Source organism: Equus quagga, chromosome 14 (genome assembly GCF_021613505.1).
Source record: "Equus quagga isolate Etosha38 chromosome 14, UCLA_HA_Equagga_1.0, whole genome shotgun sequence".
Taxonomy (NCBI): Eukaryota; Metazoa; Chordata; class Mammalia; order Perissodactyla; family Equidae; genus Equus; species Equus quagga.
The window spans coordinates 28,466,922-28,491,725 of NC_060280.1; the positions used below are offsets into that span (position 1 = coordinate 28,466,922).

The window sequence follows — 24,804 nt, forward strand, 5'->3', positions numbered from 1 at the left end:
ATTGACCATTCTTTTTCACCATTCACCAAAATAAACTCAAAATGGATTAAAGACCTAAAGGTGAGACCTGAAACCATAAGGTTTCTGGAAGAAAACGTAGGCAGTACACTCTTTGACATCAGTATTAAAAGGATCTTTTCGGACACCATGTCTTCTCAGAGAAGGGAAACAATAGAAAGAATAAACAAATGGGACTTCATCAGATTAAAGAGCTTCTTCAAGGCAAATGAAGACAGGATTGAAACAAAAAAACAACCCACTAACTGGGAAAAAATATTTGCAAATCATATATCTGACAAAGGCTTAATATCCATAATATATAAAGAACTGTCACAACTCAATCACAAAACATCAAACAACCCAATCAAAAAATGGGCTGGAGACATGAACAGACATTTCTCCAAAGAAGATATACGGATGGCCAATAGGCACATGAAAAGATGCTCATCATCGCTGATCATCAGGGAAATGCAAATCAAAACTACACTAAGATATCACCTTACACTCGTTAGAATGACAAAAATATCTAAAACTAATAGCAACAAATGTTGGAGAGGTTGCGGAGAAAAAGGAACCCTAATACACTGCTGGTGGGAATGCAAACTGGTGCAGCCACTATGGAAAACAGGATGGAGATTCCTCAAAAAACTAAAAATAGAACTACCATACGATCCAGCCATCCCACTACTGGGTATTTATCCAAAGAGCCTGAAGTCAGCAATCCCAAAAGTCCTATGCACCCCAATGTTTATTGCAGCACTGTTTACAATAGCCAAGACGTGGAAGCAACCTAAGTGCCCATCAACAGACGAATGGATAAAGAAGATGTGGTACATATATACAATGGAATACTACTCAGCTGCAAAACAGAACAAAATCATTCCATTTGCAATAACATGGATGGACCTTGAGAGAATTATGTTAAGTGAAATAAGCCAGCAAGAGAAAGATAATCTGTGTATGACTCCACTCATGAGGAATTTAAAACTATGGACCAAGAACAGTTTAGTGGATACCAGGGGAAAGGTGGGGTGGGGGGCAGGCACAAAGGGTGAAGTGGTGCACCTACAACATGACTGACAAACATTAATGTACAATTGAAATTTCACAAGATTGTAACCTATCAATAACTCAATTAAAAAAAACCTGGAAAAAAAATAAAAAAAAATAATGTGAGAACTTAATCTCATTATGTCTGTAACTTAATCAGTTTTTGAAATCCGTTCAAAAAGCTCATAGGAGAGAGCCACAGCACCCCTTATCATTTCTTCCAGGTATCAAACTATGTTAAAAAAAAAAAAAAGGACACACAACCTCACAGGCTGGTAAGGTGATTATAAAATTCCACAATCTTAGCATATCATGAATCCTCAGAGATCGGCAAATTGAATTCACTTTACAGAAAGAGAAACAGAATCTTAGAATATATAGTAGCTCTAGTTTCTTAAAAAAAATAAAAGGACACTTAAGTCATTAATATATAAACTTGAGAAAATTTTTCCATGAAAATTTATTGTTGACATGGAGGAAATTCTGATGCTGAATTTCAAATAAATAATTTCAAACATACAAAAAAAAAAAAAGTTAAAAATAGAAATACCTTATGACCCAGCCATCCCAGTACTGGGTATCTATCCTAAGAACCTGAAATCAGCAATTCCAAGAGTCCCATGCACCCCTATGTTCATCATAGCATTATTTACAATAGCCAAGACATGGAACCAACCTAAGTGCCCAGCAACTGATGACTGGATAAAGAAGATACGGTATATGTACACAATGGAATTTTACTCAGCCATAAAAAAGGACATAATCGTCCCATTCGCATCAACATGGATGGACCTTGAGGGTATTATGTTAAGGGAAATAAGCCAGACAGAGAAAGACGAACTCTATATGACTCCACTCATAGGTGGAAGTTAACATATAGACAAGGAGAACTGATCGGTGGTTACCAGCGAAAAGGGGGTGGGTGGGGTGGAGGGAGGGCACAAAGGGTGAAGTGGTGTACCCACAACATGACTAACAATAACGTACAACTGAAATCTCACAAGGTTGTAATCTATCATAATCTTAATTAAAAAAAATATATGAGAGAGGCAGAATAGTGGTAGGATTAAGAATATAGATTTTGGGACTAAATGGACCCAGGTTCAAAATCTAGTTTCAGCTATATAACCTTAAAGGGAAGTTACTTAGCCTCTAAAACTTTGGTTTCCTATCAGTGAAAAGGATATACCTATCTACTTCATAGGAATACTGTGAGAATTAAGTGAGATAAACACTTGGTACATTAACTGACTCTAACATATAGTATTTAGGTAATTCTGGGAAAGTTATACAACTATGCTTCAAATTTTCTCTCTAAAATCAGAGCAACAATAGCAGCTGATTTAGAAGACTATTACTTGGATTCTTTCTTGTATTCAGCAAGTATCTAAGCACTTACACATTGTATGTAAAGTGCTTGTTAGGAAGGCAATAAAGAAATATTTTAAAGTTAATATATATGGGATAATATTTATACAATATGTGCTAAGTGATCTTATACTATACATTAATTTCTCTTCTTCCTTTGAGTATCCCCTGCCTTTTATCTATGCAAATCAAATAAACTCCTTAGGGGTTTAGCTCAGATTGTGGTGTTTTTAAACAAAGCCTTCCTTGATCCTAACTGTATGTGATATTCTTCATTTCTTCAATAAATATACCTCCCAGTATCAGTATTCATTTTATTTCTCTTACTGTGGATCTTACTATCCATAGCATTCATTAGGCATTTACCATGTGTTATCTACCCTTTACTGCATAGTTTTCATAAGAATGTGACTCTTCTTCTCAATCTATATCCTAAGATTTTAAAAATCAAGAATGGGGGCCAGCCCCATGGCCGAGTGGTTAAGCCCGCATGCTGTGCTTCGGCAGCCCAGGGTTTCATTGGTTCGGATCCTGGGCGCAGACATGGCACCACTCATCAAGCCATGCTGAGGCGGCGTCCCACATGCTACAACTAGAAGGACCCACAACTAAAAATACACAACTATGTACTGGGGGGCTTTGGGGAGAGAAAGGAAAAATAAAATCTTTAAAAAAACAAAATCAAGAATGGTATTTTACATAACTTTATATTCTCCAAAGAACTTACAGTGGTCATGCATACTGTGGGTCTTTGAACCCTGTGGATCAAGGTACATGATAAAAGTACAAGGTTAAGACCTGCTATGAGTCAAGAACTATGGTAGACACAGGATACAGTGGGGTGGAAAAGACACTATCTCTACTAATGCTTAAAGTACACAGGTTTTCGCAGCAGGTATAAAATAACTGTCTCATACACACACACACACAACTCCACTGTGAATATGTACACAAGCGTTCATTGATGTATTAGCCCTGATGCCCAGCAGCTATCACGAATTTCTCACAAAGTCCTTCCTTCTCTTTCAAAGAAATCTTTTTCTTCTGACAAGCACTGATGATTTTAGAAGTTAAAGGTCTGTTCTTTTTCCATTTCCCACTACTGTAAAATTAGAGAACATAATAAGAAAAGTTGACACCCATATACTTAATACTTCATTAAAAGAATGTACTAATTCTCAGATGAAAAGTCAGGTGGAGCCTTAAATAATCACCTTATCATAACCATTTCCTTCAGCAATTTAAATACCATACCACTTTCACAAAGAAAGCACTATTACTGCATTTTTAAAAAGAAAATTAGAAAAATAAGGGGTACAATTTTTTCCTTAGGCTGTCTTTTTTTTTTTTTTTTAGATTTTTTTTTTTATTTTTCTCCTTTTTCTCCCCAAAGCCCCCCGGTACACAGTTGTATATTTCGTTGTGGGTCCTTCTAGTTGTGGCATGTGGGACGCTGCCTCAGCGTGGTCTGATGAGCAGTGCCATGTCCGCGCCCAGGATTCGAACCAACGAAACACTGGGCCGCCTGCAGCGGAGCGCGCAAACTTAACCACTCGGCCACGGGGCCAGCCCCAGGCTGTCTTTTTATGAAATATTGAGTGGAATGAAAAACATTACTTAAATAACCTATATAATACAAATGATCAAGTTAGATATTTATTCTAGTTCTAGCTTTGATAGTTTTTATTTAAAAACTACAACAATATTCTTTAAGACAGAACAGGGTTTTAGGGTTAAGTGCTTAAACCAGACTAAAGAGCACAAGGGTTAAGTACAGAACATTTTTAAATAAGAAGAACAAGTAGCAGTATTGGGTAGGAATAAATCTATTTTATTTTAAGCCAAAGTTCTTAGGCACTAAGGCCCAATCCCTTGAACCAGACATTAAATGGTCAGACATTAAATGATGCATTAATAAAATCTCTCTGAATTCTTTAAAAAGGAAAAAGAGCAACAGAGAAAGCCCATTTTAAGCTTTTATTATATGCATTATGATCCAGTAAAGAGGGAGTGGGGACGAGGGAATCCAATTAGCAGAAAGCTAGAAAATATCTGTGTACATGGAAAAGTACAACTAGGCAGTATTTTAGTACTGATAAACACATCTTATACACAGACAGACCTCTGTGTATCTTCCAGTGAACATTTATTGAATTCAGTCTAGTGGGAGGCAGAATTGATGAAAAACTTCTACATTAAAAGTAAGAAAGGGTACTACAGCAATAATTAGGAAAGGCACTTAATCTAAATTTGATTATGCTTGAATTGAGTTTTTAATTACAAATAGCAGACAGTGAAGAAACCAGTATTTTAGTAAGAGGGACAATAACATACAATGTAACTATGAGAATACAGTAAACTTGGGACACTTTAAGCAGCGTCATACGGGTATACAATGACCAAAGATCAGGATAGTGACGTTATACAGGGGCTAGATCAAAGATTTTTGAACAGCAGGGCATAACATACTAAGGAGTTTGCTTAAAATTCACAGTAAAATTCACAGAAGTAACCTGATCAGATCTGCATTTTAAAACAATTACTCTGGGATAGCATGGTGGAGAATAAACTAAAGAGGGGCAAGATTAGAGGCAGGTATCGGCTAATAAACTCTGGTAATAGACAAGGCAACAGAAAACAAGGGCCTTAACACAGCATTGGGAAAAGCAGAAGCAACAAGACTAGGTATCCAAATGACTGGTTCTAAGGTGAGAATACAAATGAGTCAAAAGAGCTTCTGGGTTTCACTAGGTTTGTTCTACTTCATAAAGACACATTTTGGCACTTGGGTACATATTTAATTCCTTATGTACTAATTTGGCTTCAACAGAATATGGAGGCACCTGAATGTAGGAGGCCTGTCTTCTGTATCTAGCAGGGATTAGGAGATCAATACTTGTTCAAACAACTAGCAAACTGAATAAATTGGACATACTTGCTAAATCATCTCTATGGCTTTATATGTCTTTTTACAAATTATAGCTTGCATGAGAAATCTCCTGGGATTCTTGTTAAAAATGTAGATTTTAGGACACTACTCTAGATTTACTGAATTGATGTCCAGAAGTAGTGCCCCAGGAACCTGTATTTTACATAAGTTTCCAGGTAACTATTATGTACATTAAAGGTTAGAACCATTAAACAATTCTCTAATCCGAGGATCCCTTCATAGGGACAAACTGCCATTCTAAAACCTCTGTCCTTTGTTACCTTTGTTTGGATATCAGGTATTCTACTCTCTGCCAAAGACAGTAAGGTGGAGGAAAAATGCATTCCGAGCCTCAACCGTAAGCTGTATGGGTTTCAAAAATATCTGTCTTAGAGAAAACTTTTCTCACTCCAGGAATTGGACAATGGTTATTTGGCAGATTTGATTTAGCTTTTGAATTTGCATTTTTCTATACAGCTAATATATCAATTGATATCAAAGGTTATGCTTTTGGGATTTTTTTTTTTAACATTGATGTGATTTGTAGTGCAACTAAAAGAAAAGACTTCCATTTCTAGTCATTTAATTGGCTAAGTTTTTAAAATGATACTCAGAGTAGTCGTTCAGCTCCTTTATTAAAAACTAATTCAGGGAATAGACAATCCATAAAAAATAATGTGATATATTTCTTAGCTAATACTTAAAATCAGCCAGTAATTTTCCCACATGATAGAAATATATTCTACATGATTAATCACTGACAGTTAAAAGGCGAGGATTTTAACCTTTATTTAAATGTACTTATTAAAATAAGATTTTAATTCTTTTTTGGTTTCACTCTCTCACTCGGGGGGGTTCCAAGGAATTTTTTCTTCCTTAACTAAATATACAAGCTGACAAAGCATGGGTCTCTAAATTTTGAAATAAACTTCTAATATTGTGGTCCTCCCTATAAAACAAAAAGCAATGGTTTTTGTGAGTTAAGAAGGAAGCTACAAAAAAATTAAAAGGCAGCTCTATTCCAAAATTTGAAAATGGTAATTTTGGTCATATTTAATATATTTATATTTAAAAGATAAAATCAAGTCACAATAGAATCAGGAACTTCAGCAAAATCACATGTTCTCTAAATAAGGAGAAATAATAAAGTAGCAAATAGGTTTTGAATTCAGGATAAGACTGTTTTGTAAAAGAAGTCTCTCCTCATTATCACAAGTTAGCTATATCTGTCTGCCTAGGTCAGGCTTTTGGAAAAAATTATGTCAAAATCAGATTGTGGTGATGGTTGTACAATACTGTAAATTCACTAAAATTAATTGAATTGTACACTTAAAACAAGTGAATTTTGTGGTATGTAAATTATAATTCAATATAGCTGTTAAAACACTATGTGCTTATAAAATAGCAAATGAATGACATACCCCATCTTCTCCACATCCTACGAGTTATCTAAACTTGTAAGCAATTAAATGTTATGAAGACAGTAGCTATCACTAGCACTCATTACATGCTGATGATTTTAGAGCTTCCAAACCTATGAGACTACTTGGGGTCAGGACTAGGGGGCCACAGCAATCCCTTTAGACATTAACCCAGACTGAAAGATGTCTTGGAGAAGGCAATACTTGGACATGTAGGAAACTAGCTCACATCCTTATCAAAATGACTATAATAGAGAAAGCTAGATGAAGCTACTCACTGCTTTGTCCTAGGACAGTGACATATGATAATATGGTGGTAATAATGTGGTAAGTTCTATGACAGTGGTTTCAAAGGGGCCAGGGGTCTGTGAAAACACAGAATAGGGTCATTTATCACCAAGTGAAATAGCCTGGGGGGATGGTGGAGAATGCCAGAGAAAAAGTCTCTGAAGAGCTAACATCTAAACTGAAACTTAAAAGGATCAGTAGGTATCATTCAGGAAAGAAAATCAGTATTCTAACCAAAGAGAACAACAGCATGAACAAAGATGTGGAAGCATGAAACAGTATCTCTAAGGAGGGAATCAGTGACAATTCAATATTACTTACACATGTTTCAAGGCAAGGAGAGATGGGAAATAAAGTGCCAAAAATGGAAACAATATAGAGAATTTTTCATAAAGTTCTACTTATTCAGTTTAAAGGATATTACTTTAACCTTCTGTTGATCACTTAGAATTAAAAAAATAATTTATTGGTCTATAAATCCTACAAATCTTGGACCACTGCTGTATATGATATGCAGCCCTGAAGAATTAAGCAGGTGAGTTTTTGGCTATCGTAACTTTTAGAAAACAGTTTGATAATGTGAGGTCTCCTCATATTTTCCACCTCCCCAAACACTCATGTTATAAACACGGTTAACACACCAGCAGTTTATTAAGGATAAAGTAACCACAATGTACTTTCACAACGATCAAAACACCATTGCTGACAGCAAATACTTGCTTTCTTTTATCATAATCTTACCATCAACCTCTAAAATAAAGAAAATTTACCTTGAAACAATGCAGTAGGGATGTAGTGAAAGAATGGTGACTTTACTACCTTGCACTCACATAATCTTGCAATCATAATAAAATAGCTGTCCTGTGCACAATCTGAAAAGTTTGACAAGTCTTTTCTCTTTTTCTAAAAACTGCCACATTTATATTTTTTCACTGTTTAATAATATGTTGCTAGTTCATGAGGCCTCCTGTTGCTAACTGGAAGAAAATCTTACACTAGAGAATAGAATAATCACACAATTATTTCATAATGTTTGTTCAATTTGATAACCTCAACCCATACTCAAAGAACACTTACCTGCTTTACATTGTATCCTGCTTTTGCACTAGTTTCAATAAACATAACATTCAGCTCTTTGGCTTTCCTTTCTCCTTCCTCAATTGACACTTGTCTGTAGAAAAATAAAAAAGATAAGCAAATTCTTCTTTTTGAAAGATATAAAGATTATAAACAAGGTTCTGAAAATAATTTTTCTTGATATGGGTGCTGGTCACACAGGCAAAACTAGTTTGAAAATTCATCAGGCTGCAGTACCCGTAAAAATTTGCACTTCTGTGTTTATGTTATACCTATTTTTTTTAAAGAGACCTTTTCATTGATTTGCTTTTACTTGGCTGAGCTCATCCTGTAACATTTTTATTTTTAAAAACTTAATAGCCTGGGGGCTGGCCCCGTGGCCAAGTAGTTAAGTTTGCACGCTCCGCTTCAGTGGCCCAGGGTTTCACCAGTGTGGATCCTGGGCATGGATCTAGCAACACTCTTCAAGCCATGCGGAGGTGGCATCCCACATAGCAGAGCCAGAAGGACCTACAACTAGAACATACAACTATGTACTGGGGGCTTTGGGGAGAAAAAGAAGAAAAAAGAAGATTGGCAACAGATGTTAGCTCAGGTGCCAATCTCAAAAAAAAAAAATTAAAACAAACAAATGAACTTAATAGTCTGGGGGCCAGCCTGGTGGCGCAGTGGTTAAGTTCATGCACTTCGCTTCAGCGGCCCAGGTTTCGCCAGTTTGGATCCCAGGCGTGGACCCTTAGCGAGTCATGCTGTGGCAGATGTCCCACATATAAAATAGAGGAAGATGGGCATGCCTCAGGGCCAATCTTCCTCAGCAAAAAGAGGGGGATTGGTGGTGGACGTCAGCTCAGGGCTAATCTTCCTCAAAAACAACAACAACAATAACAACAAAACAACAAACTTAATAGTCTGCTATTTTCTCTGATCGTAAGTATTTATCCTGTGATTAAAAACTTTGTGTAGAATAATTTTTATGGCTAATTTGTCAATTTGCTACTATAATTTATATAACCATTCCCAAACTGTTAAGAGTGTAAGTTGTTTTCAAATTTAACACTATTGTGAAAGCTATTGCTATAAACATCTTTGTGCTTAATATTTTGTGCACTGTGGATTAATTCCTTAGGTTGGATTTTGTGGATTTGTAAAATTAGAACAAGTGAGTCAAAAGACATGTATGTTAAAATGTCTTAATACACAGTATTGATATTTTAATACTTCTTTTAGAGGGCATTTTGTAATGCATTATAATTAGCAGTGTGTCTCAAATTAGGAGCTCCTCAAGTGCAAGGTTATCTCATTTATCTTCATGTTCCTAGTACCTAGCTGGCACATAGGTCTTTAATAAATATGCAAGTATTCCAATGAAATGAATCTAAACTATCAGCTGATAAACTCTGCTTTGTCACACACACACAGAAAACCGAAGCAATGCAAGAGAATTTTCACAAGCTCCCACACTACGTCTATCTACTGATCTACTTGTGTGTGTGCCCTTACATTCTACCTCTAGTCCTGTTACTATGGAGGAACTTTCTCCCCAAACTTAAGATTTATGTTCTAGATTCCACTCGCTTCTTGTCTACAAGAAGATATTATTCCAGAAATTCTCCATGCTCTAAAAACAAGGACATTCTCTTACATAACAATCCAATTGTTAATGTTTTACTACATCTGCTTGTTTTATCTTCTTATTCTCTATGTATTTATGTGTGTGTATAAATTTTTAAAACCACACATTTCTTTTCTTAACTATTTGAGATTAAGTTGACAATCTGCAGAACTTTAGTTCTAAATGTGTAAATTTCCTAAAAACAATTCTGTAACTTACTTCTTGGACCTCTTCTCTATCTATAGTTACTCACTTGGTGATCCCATGCAGTCTCATAGTTTGGAATTCCATCTATATGCTGATGACTCCCAAACTTATCTATCTAGCCTGGACCACTACTCTGAATTCCAGACTCATATAGCCAGCTGCCTACCTGACATCTAATTAGATATTAGGATATCTAACAGCCATTCTAAACTTTAAATGACCCAAACTGAAGCCATGATATTCCATCCCAAATCAGCTCTTTATGCAGTCTCTTCTACTCAGTTAATGGCACTTATTCAGGCCAAGAATCTAGGTGTCATCTTTGACTCCTCCTTCTCCCACACAGCAAATTCCCTCTATCAGTGTGTATTCTATCCATTGCCTCTGTATATCCTGACAGTTCTACCTTGAAAATATATCTGAATGTGACCACTGATCACCACACAAGCTACCACTATCCTGGTCCATAACCATTTCTTGTTTGGATTGGCCCCTCACTTCTACTCTTATATATTTTCAAGAGAGCAAACAATGATCTATGAAAAGTTACTCCTCTGCTCAAAACCTCCAATCTCATTTAGAAAGAGACTTTGCTTTTTGCCCTACGTGACCTGGCCTTTGTTATCATTTCTTTTAAACCTCATTGCCTACTGCTCTTTTCATCACTCTCACCAGCTATATAGGCCTCCTTGTTGTTCCTCAAATAAGCTAAGTATATTTCCAACTCAGGGCTTTTTGCGTTTTCTGAGCTATCTGCCTAGGACCTTTCCTTTCTCAAGATATCTGCATAGTTAACTCTTACTTCCTTAGCCTCTCTACTCAAGTCACCAGTAATCTTCTCATATAATATTTCAAACTCACTCTTAACATTTCATATTCTCTTTCCCTGCTTTATTTTTTACCCATAGCATATATCACTATCAAACATCTTATGTATTTTTTTTACTTATTTGTTGTCTGGTTCAATAAAACGTTCCTTGAAGACTTGTCTTTTTGTTCCCTACTCTATCCTAGAGTAGCATCCTCTGAAACGTAAGTGATACTCAATAAATACTTCTTGAATGAATGATTATTAGTCTGTAAACCCTACACATGAAAGATTCCAGGCAGAAATCTTTCCTCATGTCAGAACCATAAGTCACCCTAATAAAACGGCTGAAGGTTAGCTATAGCAATGATCCCAATCAGGGTTTGATTTTGTCACTCACTTAGGAAGACTCTTTAAAATATGGAGTCAAGGGCCCCACTCTAGACTGATTGAATAACAATATGTAGAAGTAGGATCAAAACCCCACAAATTTAAAAAGTTGACCTTTCTAGCCAGAATCTTAAAAGAGGGTCTAATAAGCCATATTTACCAAGTGATTCTCAGGTTTGAAACATCTGGGAGTCACTGGACTACAGGGGACGGAAAGAGTACTGAGCATTTGGGTGTTTATACTGAGACACAACAGATATATTCTGGTCTTTCCTCCAAGTTTTATCACAAAAAGTATTTAATTCTCAAAGAAAGTGATAATGACATTTAACTTGAATAGTTATTAAAACTTTTCTTCTGACTCCAAAAGTAATCAATTTTAAAAGACCAATCATCACAATAAAGTCCTCCATAATCTCACTCCCTTCCCTAAGATAGCTACAGTTAAGTTCCATAAATGTTTATGCAAATTTGTTCTAAGCAAAAGCATATATAAATCTACCATCTTTCAATTTTTTTTAACAGAAAGAGTATCATGCTATACACACTTATTAAATAGTTTTGTAAGCTTCATGTGTTAGCAATAAATTCCTCTCATTCTTTTCAGTGGCTACAAGTATTTCACTTATAAAATGCTACTGCTACTGATGAACATTCAGATTGATTTTAATTTTTTACTATTACAAATAATATTGTAATAAACATTCTTATATGTTCATCTTCTCACATTTCTGTGGGAATATCTGTGGAATAAATTAGTGGAAGTGGATTTGAGTCAATGAGTATTTTAAATTCCAATGTTGTTAAACCGTTTCCCCCTCCAAATTGTATTAGCTACATTTTCAGTGTATGAGGCTTTTTGTTTATTCAGACTCTAGATGATACTATGCATTATCAACCTTCTGAATAATGGCTGATCTAATAGATGAATACGATCTTTATATTCGTGTATTCAAACTTATCAATCTTTCCCATTATGGCTTCAGGGTTTCATGTCATGCTTATAAAAGACTACCCACTACCAAAAGATTTTCCTTTGATGCTTTTTTAAAAAGCATTTAAATCTTTTACTCATTTTAAAATTATTTTAGTGGAATGAACAAGGCTATAATTTTTTTAAATGTGAATAGCTGAAGGGTGAGAGTCTGGCAAAAATCACTGAGAAACATGGTAATTCCAAAGCAATGAACAAATACTACCTTAAAGAAAAATTATTGTAAATATAATTTAGATAAGTTTCTAGCATTTGTGTACTCAACTGAAACATTACGCAATAAAAGAACAGATGCTTATCAGCATCCTTTTAGAAAACTCTGGCTATAAAGGGAAACAATTCAGATTTACAATTTTTCTATCTAAAAATGAAGGTATCCAGGGACTCTCTAGTAGAATATATACCTATGTGATCTTCAAATTCTCATACTGGAGATAAATAAAGTAGTAAAGATTTATATGATGGCAAATTGATGTCCAAAAAATGATTTTCATAAAGAAAAGACAAAATCATACTTTTAAATTACTTCTAAATTAAGAAAGACTTTTTTTGTCACCAAAGTGCCAATTCCAAATGAGGTACCAAGGGCAGAAATGGGCTTAACTTTTCCACAATCCTTTGAACATACTGGATTTCCTCGCAACATTTTAATTAATAGCACAAGTTCACTACCCGAATTTCAATAGTCAACTCGTGAATAAACAAATAATAAATAGTAAAAGCTTCAACTGTTAAGTAAAATGGTCAAGACTATTTAAAGCAGAAAGAATATCTAGTAGGTCACTTAGGAATGCTGAAGGCAGATATTCAAGCCATGGGTTCTAAAGTGATGTTAATACATTTTGGATCCTGTGACTTGAATATGGCTTTGCTGATTTGACTAAGGTATCACAATCAGGCTATTCAGTTCAACCACACAGTCTGGCTCAATCATACAATTTAAGGAAAAAAAAAAAAAACAAAGAAAAGAAAACACTACACCACTGAATTACAATGAATATTTATAAGAAGACTACCAAGAAAGTGTGCATTTAATCATTATAAATATTTTTTAAAGATAAGATTTTTTAAAACATTTTGTTCTTTGGCCTAAAACAAGCAAAACAGCTATCCACTTCATGTGTAAACAATCTTTTTTCCAAATTTAAATAATCTCGCATGAGAGTTATTCACACACGTAGTTACACAAAACAAAAACACTAATTTTCCTTTAAGGACTGAGTTTAATGTTTACATTTATATTTTAGGTTCCCACACTAAAGAAAACGGGGATATAAACTTAAGGATTAAACATGTCTCCTTTCAAAACAATTCTCCCGTAACAAAACTATCAGGCTGTTTAACAAAGAAATCAAACATTCCATACACGTACAAAATCACTCCATACCTCTTGTCAGCAAGGTCTGTTTTATTTCCTACTAGCATGATGATAACATCACTTCCTCTTTCTGTTCTGACATCATCAATCCATTTCGTAGTTTGCTGGAATGAGTTAACATCTGGTATGGGAGGGTGGACAGAGAGATTAGTGTTACTGCAAATGCCTCCCCAAGTCATGGACCAAAAAAAGAAAGAAAAAAAAAGCCCTGGAAGTTGGAAGGGGACTGGCACATTAGGACTCACTTTTAATGTGCCTGCAACATAACTCCATTTTATCTGAGTGCAACTGTCAGTGATCTAAACAAATCACAAGAATAAAATCGTTTAGATTCCTTTTACAGCAGTTTAAAATTTTTGGATGTGACCAAATGAGTGCAGTGTACTATATGCAATTGAAAAAAAACTTTTAAAATGTAAGGACAGCTATGGCAGATAATATGGTGTCACATTGCCACAACGCTTTTTTGATTACTTACACATACTAAACATGACAAAGAAAGCATCTCCAAAGTATGTCAGCCAGTAAGTCCCAACACATCCAGAAAATTTGTAAAGCCTTTAAATAGCTTTCAACACCACTCTATTTGCATTGCTTATTCAGTTTGTGATCACTTTAACTTGAAGTTTATTAGTTTAATGCATCAGAATCACTTGTAACAAAATCCATCCTTTCTAGAACTGGATTCTAAGTAGAGTACTTCAACACTTTTTACATCAGCTAAAGAAAACAGTTCACTAATATTTTAACCTCATATACACAATTTTTAAAGAAAAATACACTAGGTTTCATTTGATTTGGTTAAAGTAAGCACAAACATTTTAAAGCTGCAAAACTTGTCAATGCACAATAATGAACATACATTATCTTAAACAAGTAGCAACCCAAAGTAAAGCTTCAAGAAAAGAAAGATGGCATATAGCACCTAACCGAAAAGAAAAAAAGAAAAAAAAAGTCTCTGAAGGCAAACTTCTAACTTAGAATTCTGCCATGGCAATTCTTAAGTAGATATGACTTCTGGTTGAACAGATATGAAGAAAAAAAAAGTAGCAGTATTACTAGTTCAAATCAATAGTTTGTTTATATAAGATGTTTTTAAAGAAGTCCAACATACAGTACTATCTTGGTTTTTCTATAAATTATGGACCACTACATAGAATGATGTTTAATATTGCCTAATATATATCATAAACCAATTTACAAAGAATTTTAATCAGAGAGCATTTCCCTGTCAGTCACCAACGCTCCATGGAAAATTCACAGTCACTTAAAATGCCAAAGGCATTATTCAGTCTTTAAGGAAAAGAAAAAGAGAAGACTATTACTTGTTTTAGTTTCCCATTTAAAATTTTTTTCTCAGAGAGAAACAAAAGTGTAATTTGTTAGCAACCAAGTAACACAGTCACAGAATCCAGATATGATTCAAATGAAAATGATTAGTAGAAAATTGCACATTGTGTTTTCTCTGCCTTCCTCTATAGACAGAGGATGGCTGGAAGGGGAAAGCAGAGAAAAGCTGGCTAGCGGAAGCTTTTAACAGGCTCAACAGAAGCCTTGGAGGATTTGGAAAACTTGGCAAGAGGCTTAAATGCAGATTATTTTATTTTAGAGAAATCTGAGATCAAGTTAAATGAAGAAGGAAACATTCTTCCAACCATAATTATGGTGTGGCTTAGGGATAACAGGATACTAAGAAAGCCTTGGAGAGGATTCATAATGGGACCTGAAGGAAAATTTTCAGGCAAAAAAACCCTGGCAAGTAGAAATAAAGCATATTGGTACAAACACCAAAGCAGATATCTCCGACCTAGGTGGTCTGTGATAAGTTTTGCTATGACAAAACTCATTTTTACATGCCAGTATGGAAAACAAGCACAAGACAAGAACATGCATGCAGCTAAGCTAAAGGATGAAAGAAGATTAGAAATGCGTAATTCCCCCCACTCACTTGTGATATCATAAACAACAACTGCCACAGTGGAGTCACGAATGTAGCTAGGAATCAAGCTCCTGAACCGCTCTTGACCTGCTGTGTCCCATAATTGCAATCGTACCTAACAATAAAATCAGTCAAACAAGCAAAAAAAGTAAGAAAGGTCAACCCATTGCAAAATACCTACTTGTGATATCGTAAACTACTACGGCTGCAGCAGAATCACGGATGTAACTGGGAATGAGGCTACGGAAACGTTCCTGACCCGCAGTATCCCACAGCTGCAGCCTGATCTGTGGGATGGGAAAAAGTAAATAAAAAAAAAAAAAAACCAAACTCATACTAAAAAGAAAAAAGAAATAATGTTTTTAAAAGGAGGAAGGTGGGAAAGAGGTAAAAAGGAGACTCATGCAGAAAGTTGCAGGGATGTGAGGAATGGAAGTAACATAAAACTTCTTTGCTTTTTCAACAGAGAGTAATATTAAAAATTTGCTTGCTCTGAAGGTACATGACTTATAAATGACAATGAGAAAGATTTCACAGAATCAGAAATACAGTTTCCTTTTTTCCCCTCCCTATAACTTCTCTTTGAATTCTATGCCTTCTAGACAGCAAAAGGTACAAGATGCTGATGTTTAAACAGTGAGCATAAAAGGAAAAATGAAAGTAAATGTCAACGAGCAGCCCAGGCTATCAGAGTAAAGGAATTAATGCTTCCCTGAAGCTAAAATGTCCCTTTTCATTGCATCCAGAACACTTTGAAATTGAGTCTCTGACTACTGTGCTTCTGTTTCTTCCACACATTTCTTCCCAGAACACTGTATATAATCTCATAACAAAGGAGAAACATCTTTTTGTAACCCTACAATCCTTGTAAAGTTTCTTTACTTTCTTACTTTTTCACATCTACATTCAAGGAAGAAAAGCCTGAAAACCAGCATTAAGTTCTTCTATAATTATAAAACAGTTTCCAAGCTTTCAAATGTTAAGAAATAGCATGCTATATATTAAAACATAAAAGAGAACATCCAAAGAAAAAACTCACACACTTTTAAGAAACAGCATTAGAGATAATGTTTTTTTGAGTATAGGTCCCAAAATACTGCATTTCAGATAGTCACTGTTTAAGTGACAGAAATCTCTTCAAGGGATAGTGGGCTAGAATACAGAATTTACATGTACTTAAAGGGAGCGTTCCAAAAGATGGAAGACAAAAATCCACCAAGTAAATACATGTCACTTTGGTATACATCATATTCTGACAAACAAAATCTTGAAGTTCACAAATTGTGTGATATTCAAACGAAATCTTTCTGAATGTCTCAAGAGTGGCTGGCATTCCAAAGGTCTTTAGCAGCTCTCATTTCTTCATGAAAATACTCTATCATCTCAATACTAGTTGTCATCATTTTTCCAAATCAAGATGACAAATTTTGTTTAACAAGCCTATGGCCATCAAGTTTTACAAATACTTTGGCTTTCTCTCCCCTTTGGATTTCACTTGGGGATAAGAAGTCAGAATGCTAAGTACTACTCACCCATAATAAGTTTTTTTTCTAAACGCCTGTAAACTAACTTTGGCAACTTAGCTAAACACTTCTTACGGTGACATCATTGCTTATAGCTTTGATCATAGTTTTCTATCCTGGAGTGTTGCAGAAAATTGCACACTGAAAACATTACTCACTGTTCGATCCTCCAAATACATTGTTTTTGATAAAAAGTCAATACCAATTGTTGCCTGTAAAATAAAACAAAACAAAGTTAAAAAACAATAACAGTTTAATGGCAGCCAGCAATTTAGGGTTCAAATGGGAATTATGATTGTGGAAGAAATAATAAATAAATATCACAGCCAAGTAAGAATGAACAAAATTTTCAGTGATAATGGCTTCCACATTTAGGACTTGCCGTGTATTGGGGATTCTTTTAAGCCCTTTATGTCATCTCTAAACTTTATACATCTCTGCAAGGTAGCTATTATCATCCCTATTTTTCTCATTTTATAGATAACAGTATTGAGGTTCAGAGAAATAAAATAACTTGCCAAAGGACAGAAATCTTCTGCTGTAGAGTTTGGAGTAAGAGTCCAGATCTTTCCAATATACATTGATATATACATTTAAACATTTAAAACTGTGGTAAATCACATAGAAAATGAACCATCTTAACGATTTTTTTAAAAGATTTTTTTTTAAAGACTTTACTTTTCCTTTTTCTCCCCAAAGCCCCCCAGTACATAGTTGTGTATTTTAGTTGTGGGTCCTTCTAGTTGTGGCACGTGGGACGCCACCTCAGTGTGGCTTGATGAGTGGTGCCATGTCCACCCCCAGAATCCAAACCAGGAAACCCTGGGCCACCGAGGCAGAGCACACGAACTTAACCACTCGGCCACGGGGCCGGCCCCTAAAAGACTATTTTTTTAAGAGCAGTTTTAGGTTCATAGCAAAACTGAGAGGAAGGTACAGAGATTTCCCATATACTCCTTGCCCCTGCATATGCATAGCATCCCCTATTACCAACATCCCCTACCAGAGTGGTACATTTGTTAAAACTGATAAATCTACACTGACACTGATACAGTTTTTTAAGAGGTTTTATTTTTAAATTGTGCTAAAAAAATATATATCATAAAATTTAACATTTTACCCATTTTAAGTGTACAATTCAATGGCATTAATTACATTCACAATGATGTACAACTGTCAACACTATTTCCAAAACTTTTTCATTACTCCAAACAGAAACACTGTGCCAATTAAGCAATAACTTATAATGGATATACCACAAATTGTTTATCCATTCATCTAGTGATTGGACATTTGATTGTTTCCACCTTTTGGCTACTGTGAATTCCTGTTCTCAATTCTTTTCAGCAGATATCTAAGAGTGGAACTGCTAGGCCATATGGTTACTCCATTCAACTTCGTGAGGAAACGTCAGACTTTTCAACAGTGGCTGTACCATTTTAAATTCCCACTAGTGATGAATGAAGGTTCCAATTTTTCCAGATCCTTGCCAACATTTGTTATTTTCCTTTTTTTATATATAATAGCCACCCTAGTAGGTGAGAAGTGGAATCTTATTGTAGTTTTGACTTGCAGTTCTCTAATGACTAATGATGTTGAACATCTTTTCATGTGCTTATTGGCCATTTGTATATCCTCTCTGGAGAAATTTCTATTCAAGTCCTTTACTCATTTTTAAATTTGAGTTTGTTGTTTTGTCACTGATTTGTAGGAGTTTTTAATACATTCTGGATATTAAACTCTTATCAAATATGTAATTTTAAAATATTTCCTCTCATTCTGTAGGTTGGGCCTGGCATCTTTATCAAAAATAAACTGTCAATAGATCTATAGGTTTATTTATGGGCTCTCAATTCTATTCCATTGGTCTATATGTCTACCCCTGTGCCAGTACCACACTGCTTTGATTACTGTACTTTTGTAGTAAGTTCTGAAATAAGGAAGTGTAAATTCTCCAACTTTATTTTTCTTTTTCAAAGCTGTTTTGGCTATTGCACATCGGGATCGGCTCTTTCATTTCTAAAAAAAATGGCAGTAGGAATTTTGATAGAGCTTGCACTGAATCTGTAGATTGCTTTGGGGAGTTAGTATTGATATCTTAACAATATTAAGTCTTCCAATCCATTTACCTGAGATGTCTCTCCCTTTATTTAGGTCTTAATTTTTTTGAGCAGTTTTGTAAATTTCAGTTACACACAGGCTTTTATTAAAAAAAAAAAAAGAAAGAAAGAAGCTTCCTCCTTTATCCTAAACTATGTGACTATGTATTTCAATTATGTTTCTAAATTTAGGGCTTAAATACATCAACTTAAGTACTAATTCCATTTTATGACATTCAACCTGATAATGTATATCCTACTCTGCCATAAGGTTTAAAAACTTGAATTACTACGCAAGAGCATCTAATTGACAAACCTGAGGAATGTACAGGAATGGTATATGGTTACCTTTAAGAAATGTCACCAGTAGAACCTCGTTTACTCAGACAGTGTGGCAGAGGCAGCTAATTGCCTACATAAATATCCATCTTGCCCTTATTTAAATCCATACTTTTCCCATTAAAAAGACTATATTTTCCAGCCTTCTCTAAGTTTTAAATAAATGGCGCTGACTCAGGTAGAGGGTGAAAAACAAGAATAACTTAGAAGAATCACTTCCAGACTCTAGCTAAAAAGAACAGTTTCCCAGGTAACAGTTTTTTGCTTCACTTTGACATAATGCCTAAATTTTGGTCAATTAAGGACTCTTCTGGCCAACCAGTTTCCTCTTCTGTAAATGAAATCAATTCAGTGCCAAGAAATCATACATAGAGCATGAATTAAGAATTACATAAAATTTTTTTTTTTCCCTCTGAGGAAGACTGGCCCTGAGTTAACATGTGTTGCTGATTTTCCTCCACTTTATATGTGGGTCACTGCCACAGCATGGCTGATGAGTGGCAGAGATCCACGCGTGGAATCGGAACATGCAAACCCCAGCTGCCAAAGCAGAGTGCACCAAACTCAACCACTATGCCATTGGGCCAGCACCTAAAATTCATTTTTTTGTGTGAAATGAAACTGAACTTAAACTAAGTTTCAGATATACATTACATTTAGCTTACATTAGCCAAATAAATTTCTAGCAATGAGACTAGCTCTTTAGTTATTCATTTCAGAAGTCTTCCTGTTGCGTGTGTGGTTGGGGTGGGAGAAGGCTATCTTCAAATGATTCACTGAAGCACTCTTCACCTAATAACAAAGTTGCCAGCTAAGCACATTCGGTCAATTCTTCATATTCAAAGACAATACCTGATATACTATCAAGCCAATTTCCCTAAGTAAGGATGTAGGGTGCTATATCATCCAAATTTTCTTGTTACAGCTAAACTAAGATATATCTAGCAGTGTACCTAATTCTTACAAAAACTTGTAGCTCATATTGTTAACTAGCGTCTTCTACTACTGCCAAAGTACAATGATATTTTGGCTTCATTAGTCACAACTTTTTCACAAAGAATAAATCTTTCCATATTTGTCAAATTCTATATAACTTCACCCCATCAACATCACTGCCCCTATAAATGTCCGACTGAACAGCAGCAATAGTCTCTGCATTGAAAAAACAGCAACGGGACTTTCAAATATGCCTCTTTAATTTCACAACTTGGGTATAACAAAATTCTTTAGAAACACCCAGAGAACCCTAAATACAGGCTCTAGTTCATAATTCTTTAGCCTAAGATTCTGACCCTAGTTTAGATTTTTTAGTTTATGGTATTTGGTTCTACTCCCAAAGATTTGAGCTTACACTCTCAGTCATTTGCCACATATGGCTCAATGACATCAATACTTTTTTCAGTCCCTGAGACTGGTATTTGTAGCTTCTCTGCTGAGGATAGATAGAAACATTGCTCAGAATCAAAATACTGTATACAGAGCAGGTCATCTAGGTGAAGCCTATAAGCTGTTGAGTTGCAGGGACCTAGAAAATTGGGGATACGTGATCTAAAGGGATCCAAAAGAAAAAGAAGCACTCTTGCTCATTAACTATTTTTCACTTCTAAACTTGCTTTTTCCATGTCTTAAGAGGTGGCTAAACCATTTCTGAAATATTCAAAAGAATGATAATAAAATACATACAGTTCATATTCATTAGCTTTTTATTTAAATGACTTTCTGTAAATGGCAGATTTATATTTTAGTCATCTCTGTTCCGTGATCTTTATGGTTTTTAATAAATGGCTTAATTAAAAGCAAATTCCTTTTGGGATGATGGAAATGTTCTTAATCTTGATTCTAGTGGTAGTTTCATAGGTATATATCTGTCAACACATCAATTTAAGAGCGCTTTGTATATTTTGGATAATAGTCTTTTGTCATAGTGTCTTATGCAAATATTTTATCCCAGTTTGTGGCTTGTCTTCTCATTCTCTTGAAACTGTCTTCTGCAGAGCAGAAGTTTTTTAATTTTAATAAAGTCTAGCTTATCAATTGTTTCTTTTATGGATTTTGCCTTTGTTGTTGTATGTAAAAAGTCACCGCCATATCCAAGGCCATCTAGGTTTTCTCCAATGTTATCTTCTAGGAGTTTTATACTTTTACGTTTTACATTGAGGTCTGTGATGCATTTTGAGTTAATTTTTGTGAAAGGTGTAACCTCTATGTTGAGATTTATTACTTTGCATGTGGATATCCAGTTGTTCCAGCACCAGTGGCGAAGAGACTATCTTTGCTCTATTGTATTGCTTTTGCTCCTCTGTCAAAGATCAGTTGACTACATTCATGTGGGTCTATTTCTGAACTCTCTATTCTGTTTGTGAAATAATAAGAAATATATATTGGTCTCTGTCCCCAATTTCTCACACAGGGCTCCTGAAACCTTTGTAAATTCCTAAGTGATAAGAGCACTAGGAGTGGGGGCCGGACCCGTGGCCAAGTGGGAGTGGTTAAGTTTGCGCACTCCACTTTGGCAGCCCAGAGTTTTGCCTGTTCGGATCCCGGGCGTGGACATGGCACCCACCGCTCATCAAGCCATACTGAGGTGGCATTCCAAATGCCACAACTAGAAGGACTCATAACTAAAAATACACAACTATGTAGCAGGGGGCTTTGAGGAGGAAAAGGAAAAATAAAAATAAATAAAATAAATAAAATTTTAAAAAAGAGCACTAGGACCATCTCTTGTTCTAATGAGGCAACTCTGGGTGCCTCCTAGATGGGGGCTGGTCACCAGAAAGACCAAGCCATGATTAGAACTTTGGAATTTTCAGCCCCACTCCCTGTTCTCTAGAGAGGGCAGAGGGGTGGAAATGGACTTAATAATTGACCATGCCTCTGTGACGAAGCCTCCTTAAAAATCCCAAAACTACAGGGTTCAGAGAACTTCCAGGTTGTGGACACATCCATAAGCTGGGAAGGTGATGCACCTCAACTACATGCGGATAGAAGCTCTTGTACTCTGGACCCTCCCAGACCTCGCCCTATGTATCTTTTCATCAGACTGTTCATCTATATCCTTTATCATATCCTTTAATAAACAGGTAAACATAAGTAAGTGTTTCCCTGACTTCTGTGAGCTGTTCTAGCAAATCATCAAATTGAAGGGGGAGAAGCTCATAGGAACCTGATTTGTAGCCATATAGGACAGAAGTTGTGGGTAACCTGGGGAGCTACCACTTGCAATTGGCATCTGAATTGGGGGGCAGTCTTGTGACACTGTGGGATCTGATGCTATCACCATGTAGAGAATGTCAGAATTGAGTTAAGTTGCAGGACACCCAGCTGGTGTCACAGAATTGTTTGGTGTGGGAAAGTCCCCACCCATCTGGTGTCAGGAATGATGTGGGTGTGGTGGCAGTATGACAGTAAAGGAGAAACACAGGTTTGGAAAACGAGGTTTTTTCCAAACCTTGTTCCACTGATCTATTTATCTGTTCTTTTGCCAATATCACACTGTCTTGATTACTGTTGCTTTATAGTATGCCCTGAAGTTGGGTAGCATCAGTCCTCTGACTTTGTTCTTCTCCTTCAATATTGTGTTGGCTATTCTAGGTCTTTTGCCTCTCTATATAAATTTTAGAATCAGCTTGTCAATATCTACAAACAACTTGCTGGGATTTTGATTGGACTGTGTTGAATCTATGGACCTAGCTGGGAACAACTGACAACTTGACAATATTGAGTATTCCTATTGACGAACACAGAATATCTCTCCATTTATTTCTTCTTTGATATCTTTTTTTTTTTTTTTGAGGAAGATTAGCCCTGAGCTAACATCTGCTGCCAATCTTCCTCTTTTTGCTGGGGAAGACTGGCCCTGAGCTAACATCTGTCTTCATCTTCCTCTACTTTATATGTGGGATGCCTACCACAGCATGGTTTGCCAAGCAGTGCCATGTCCCCACCCAGGATCCGAACTGGTGAACCCTGGGCCACCGAAGCAGAACGTGCACACTTAACTGCTGCACCACTGGGCCAGCCCCTTCTCTGATATCTTTCACTAGCGTTTCATAGTTTTTTCCACATAGAGATCTGGTACATATTTTGTCAGATTTATGCCTAAGTATTTCATTTTGGATGATGCTAATGTAAATGGTATTGTTTTTTTAATCTTAAATTCCATTCGCTTGTTGCTAATATACAGGAAAGCAACTGACTTTATATATTAACCTTGTATCCTACAATCTTGCTATACAATCACTTACTAGTTCCAGGAGTTTTTTTGTTGATTCTCTGGGATTTTCTACAAAGACAGTCATGATCATTTGCAAACAAAGACAGTTTCATTTCTTCCTTCCCAATCTGTATACTGTCTATTTCCTTTTTTTTGCCTTACTGCATTAGTGAGGATTTCCAGTACAATGCTGAAAAGCAGAGGTGAGACGGGACATCCTTGCTTTGTTCCTGATCTTAGTGGGAAAGTTTTGAGCTTCTTACCATTAAGTATGATGTCAGATACAGGCTTTTTAAAAGATACTCTTTATCAAGTTGAGCAAGTTCCTCTCTATTCCTAGTTTACTGGAAGTTTTTATCATGAATGAGCGTTGCATTTTGTCAAATACTTTTTCTGCATCTACTGATATGATCAACTTACGACTTTTTAAAATGTATAAAAATGTTTATGAAGAATTTTCAAGTAAAAAAGTGGCAATAATAAACTGAACCCCATATATCTGTCCTCAAATTTCCAGAATTATCAAACAAGAATACCCATCTAGACATTTAGGTTTAAAGCTTTCCACAAGGTGCAAAGGCTGTGAGATAAGAGGGGCCCCTAACGAGTTCAAGGAACAGCAAAGAGGTTTCTGCAGCTGGAGATTTGAGAATGAGGGGAAAGTAGTAGAGATGAGATCACAAAGGTAATGAAGTAGGGAGGACAACAGGGTCTTAACAGGCTAGTACTATTCAAAGAGTAGTCCAATGACTGATGCTAGCCCCAACTGTTACCAGTCCACAGCAAGGTACTATAAATAAGATGGAATATTCAGAAGAATGACCTGATATGACTTTTTTTAACAGCTTTATAGAGATAAAATTCACATACCATACAATTCAACCATTTAAAGTAATACAATTCAATGGTTTTTAAAAAATTTTTTATTGAGATTATGATAGTTTACAATTTTGTGAAACATCAGTTGTAAATAATTGTTTGTCAGTTGTGTTGCAGGTGCACCACTTCACCCTCTGTGCCCACCCCTCACCCCCTCTTTCCCCTGGAAGCCACTAATCTGTTCTTTGTCTACATGTTTAACTTCCACATGTGAGTGGAGTCACAGAGAGATTGTCCTTCTCTATCGGGCTTATTTCACTTAACATAATACCCTCAAGGTCCATCCA

At 35.7% G+C, this 24,804-nt stretch overlaps 1 protein-coding gene across 2 annotated transcripts in view; it reads right to left on the reverse strand.

Annotated features, from left to right (window-relative positions):
- The window catches only part of RAB6A (RAB6A, member RAS oncogene family), a 71,076-nt gene that overhangs the window by 12,344 nt on the left and 33,928 nt on the right, over positions 1-24,804 (reverse strand). Inside the window, exons 3-6 of one of the 2 annotated variants that reach the window (XM_046685928.1) lie at positions 17,143-17,196; positions 15,643-15,748; positions 13,532-13,643; positions 8,134-8,227 (exon numbers count right to left, since the gene is read on the reverse strand). In XM_046685928.1, the coding sequence (XP_046541884.1) occupies positions 8,134-8,227; positions 13,532-13,643; positions 15,643-15,748; positions 17,143-17,196 (366 nt within the window). Of the gene's footprint in view, positions 1-8,133; positions 8,228-13,531; positions 13,644-15,470; positions 15,577-15,642; positions 15,749-17,142; positions 17,197-24,804 lie in introns of both variants that reach the window. The other variant, XM_046685927.1, reaches the window with a different exon arrangement.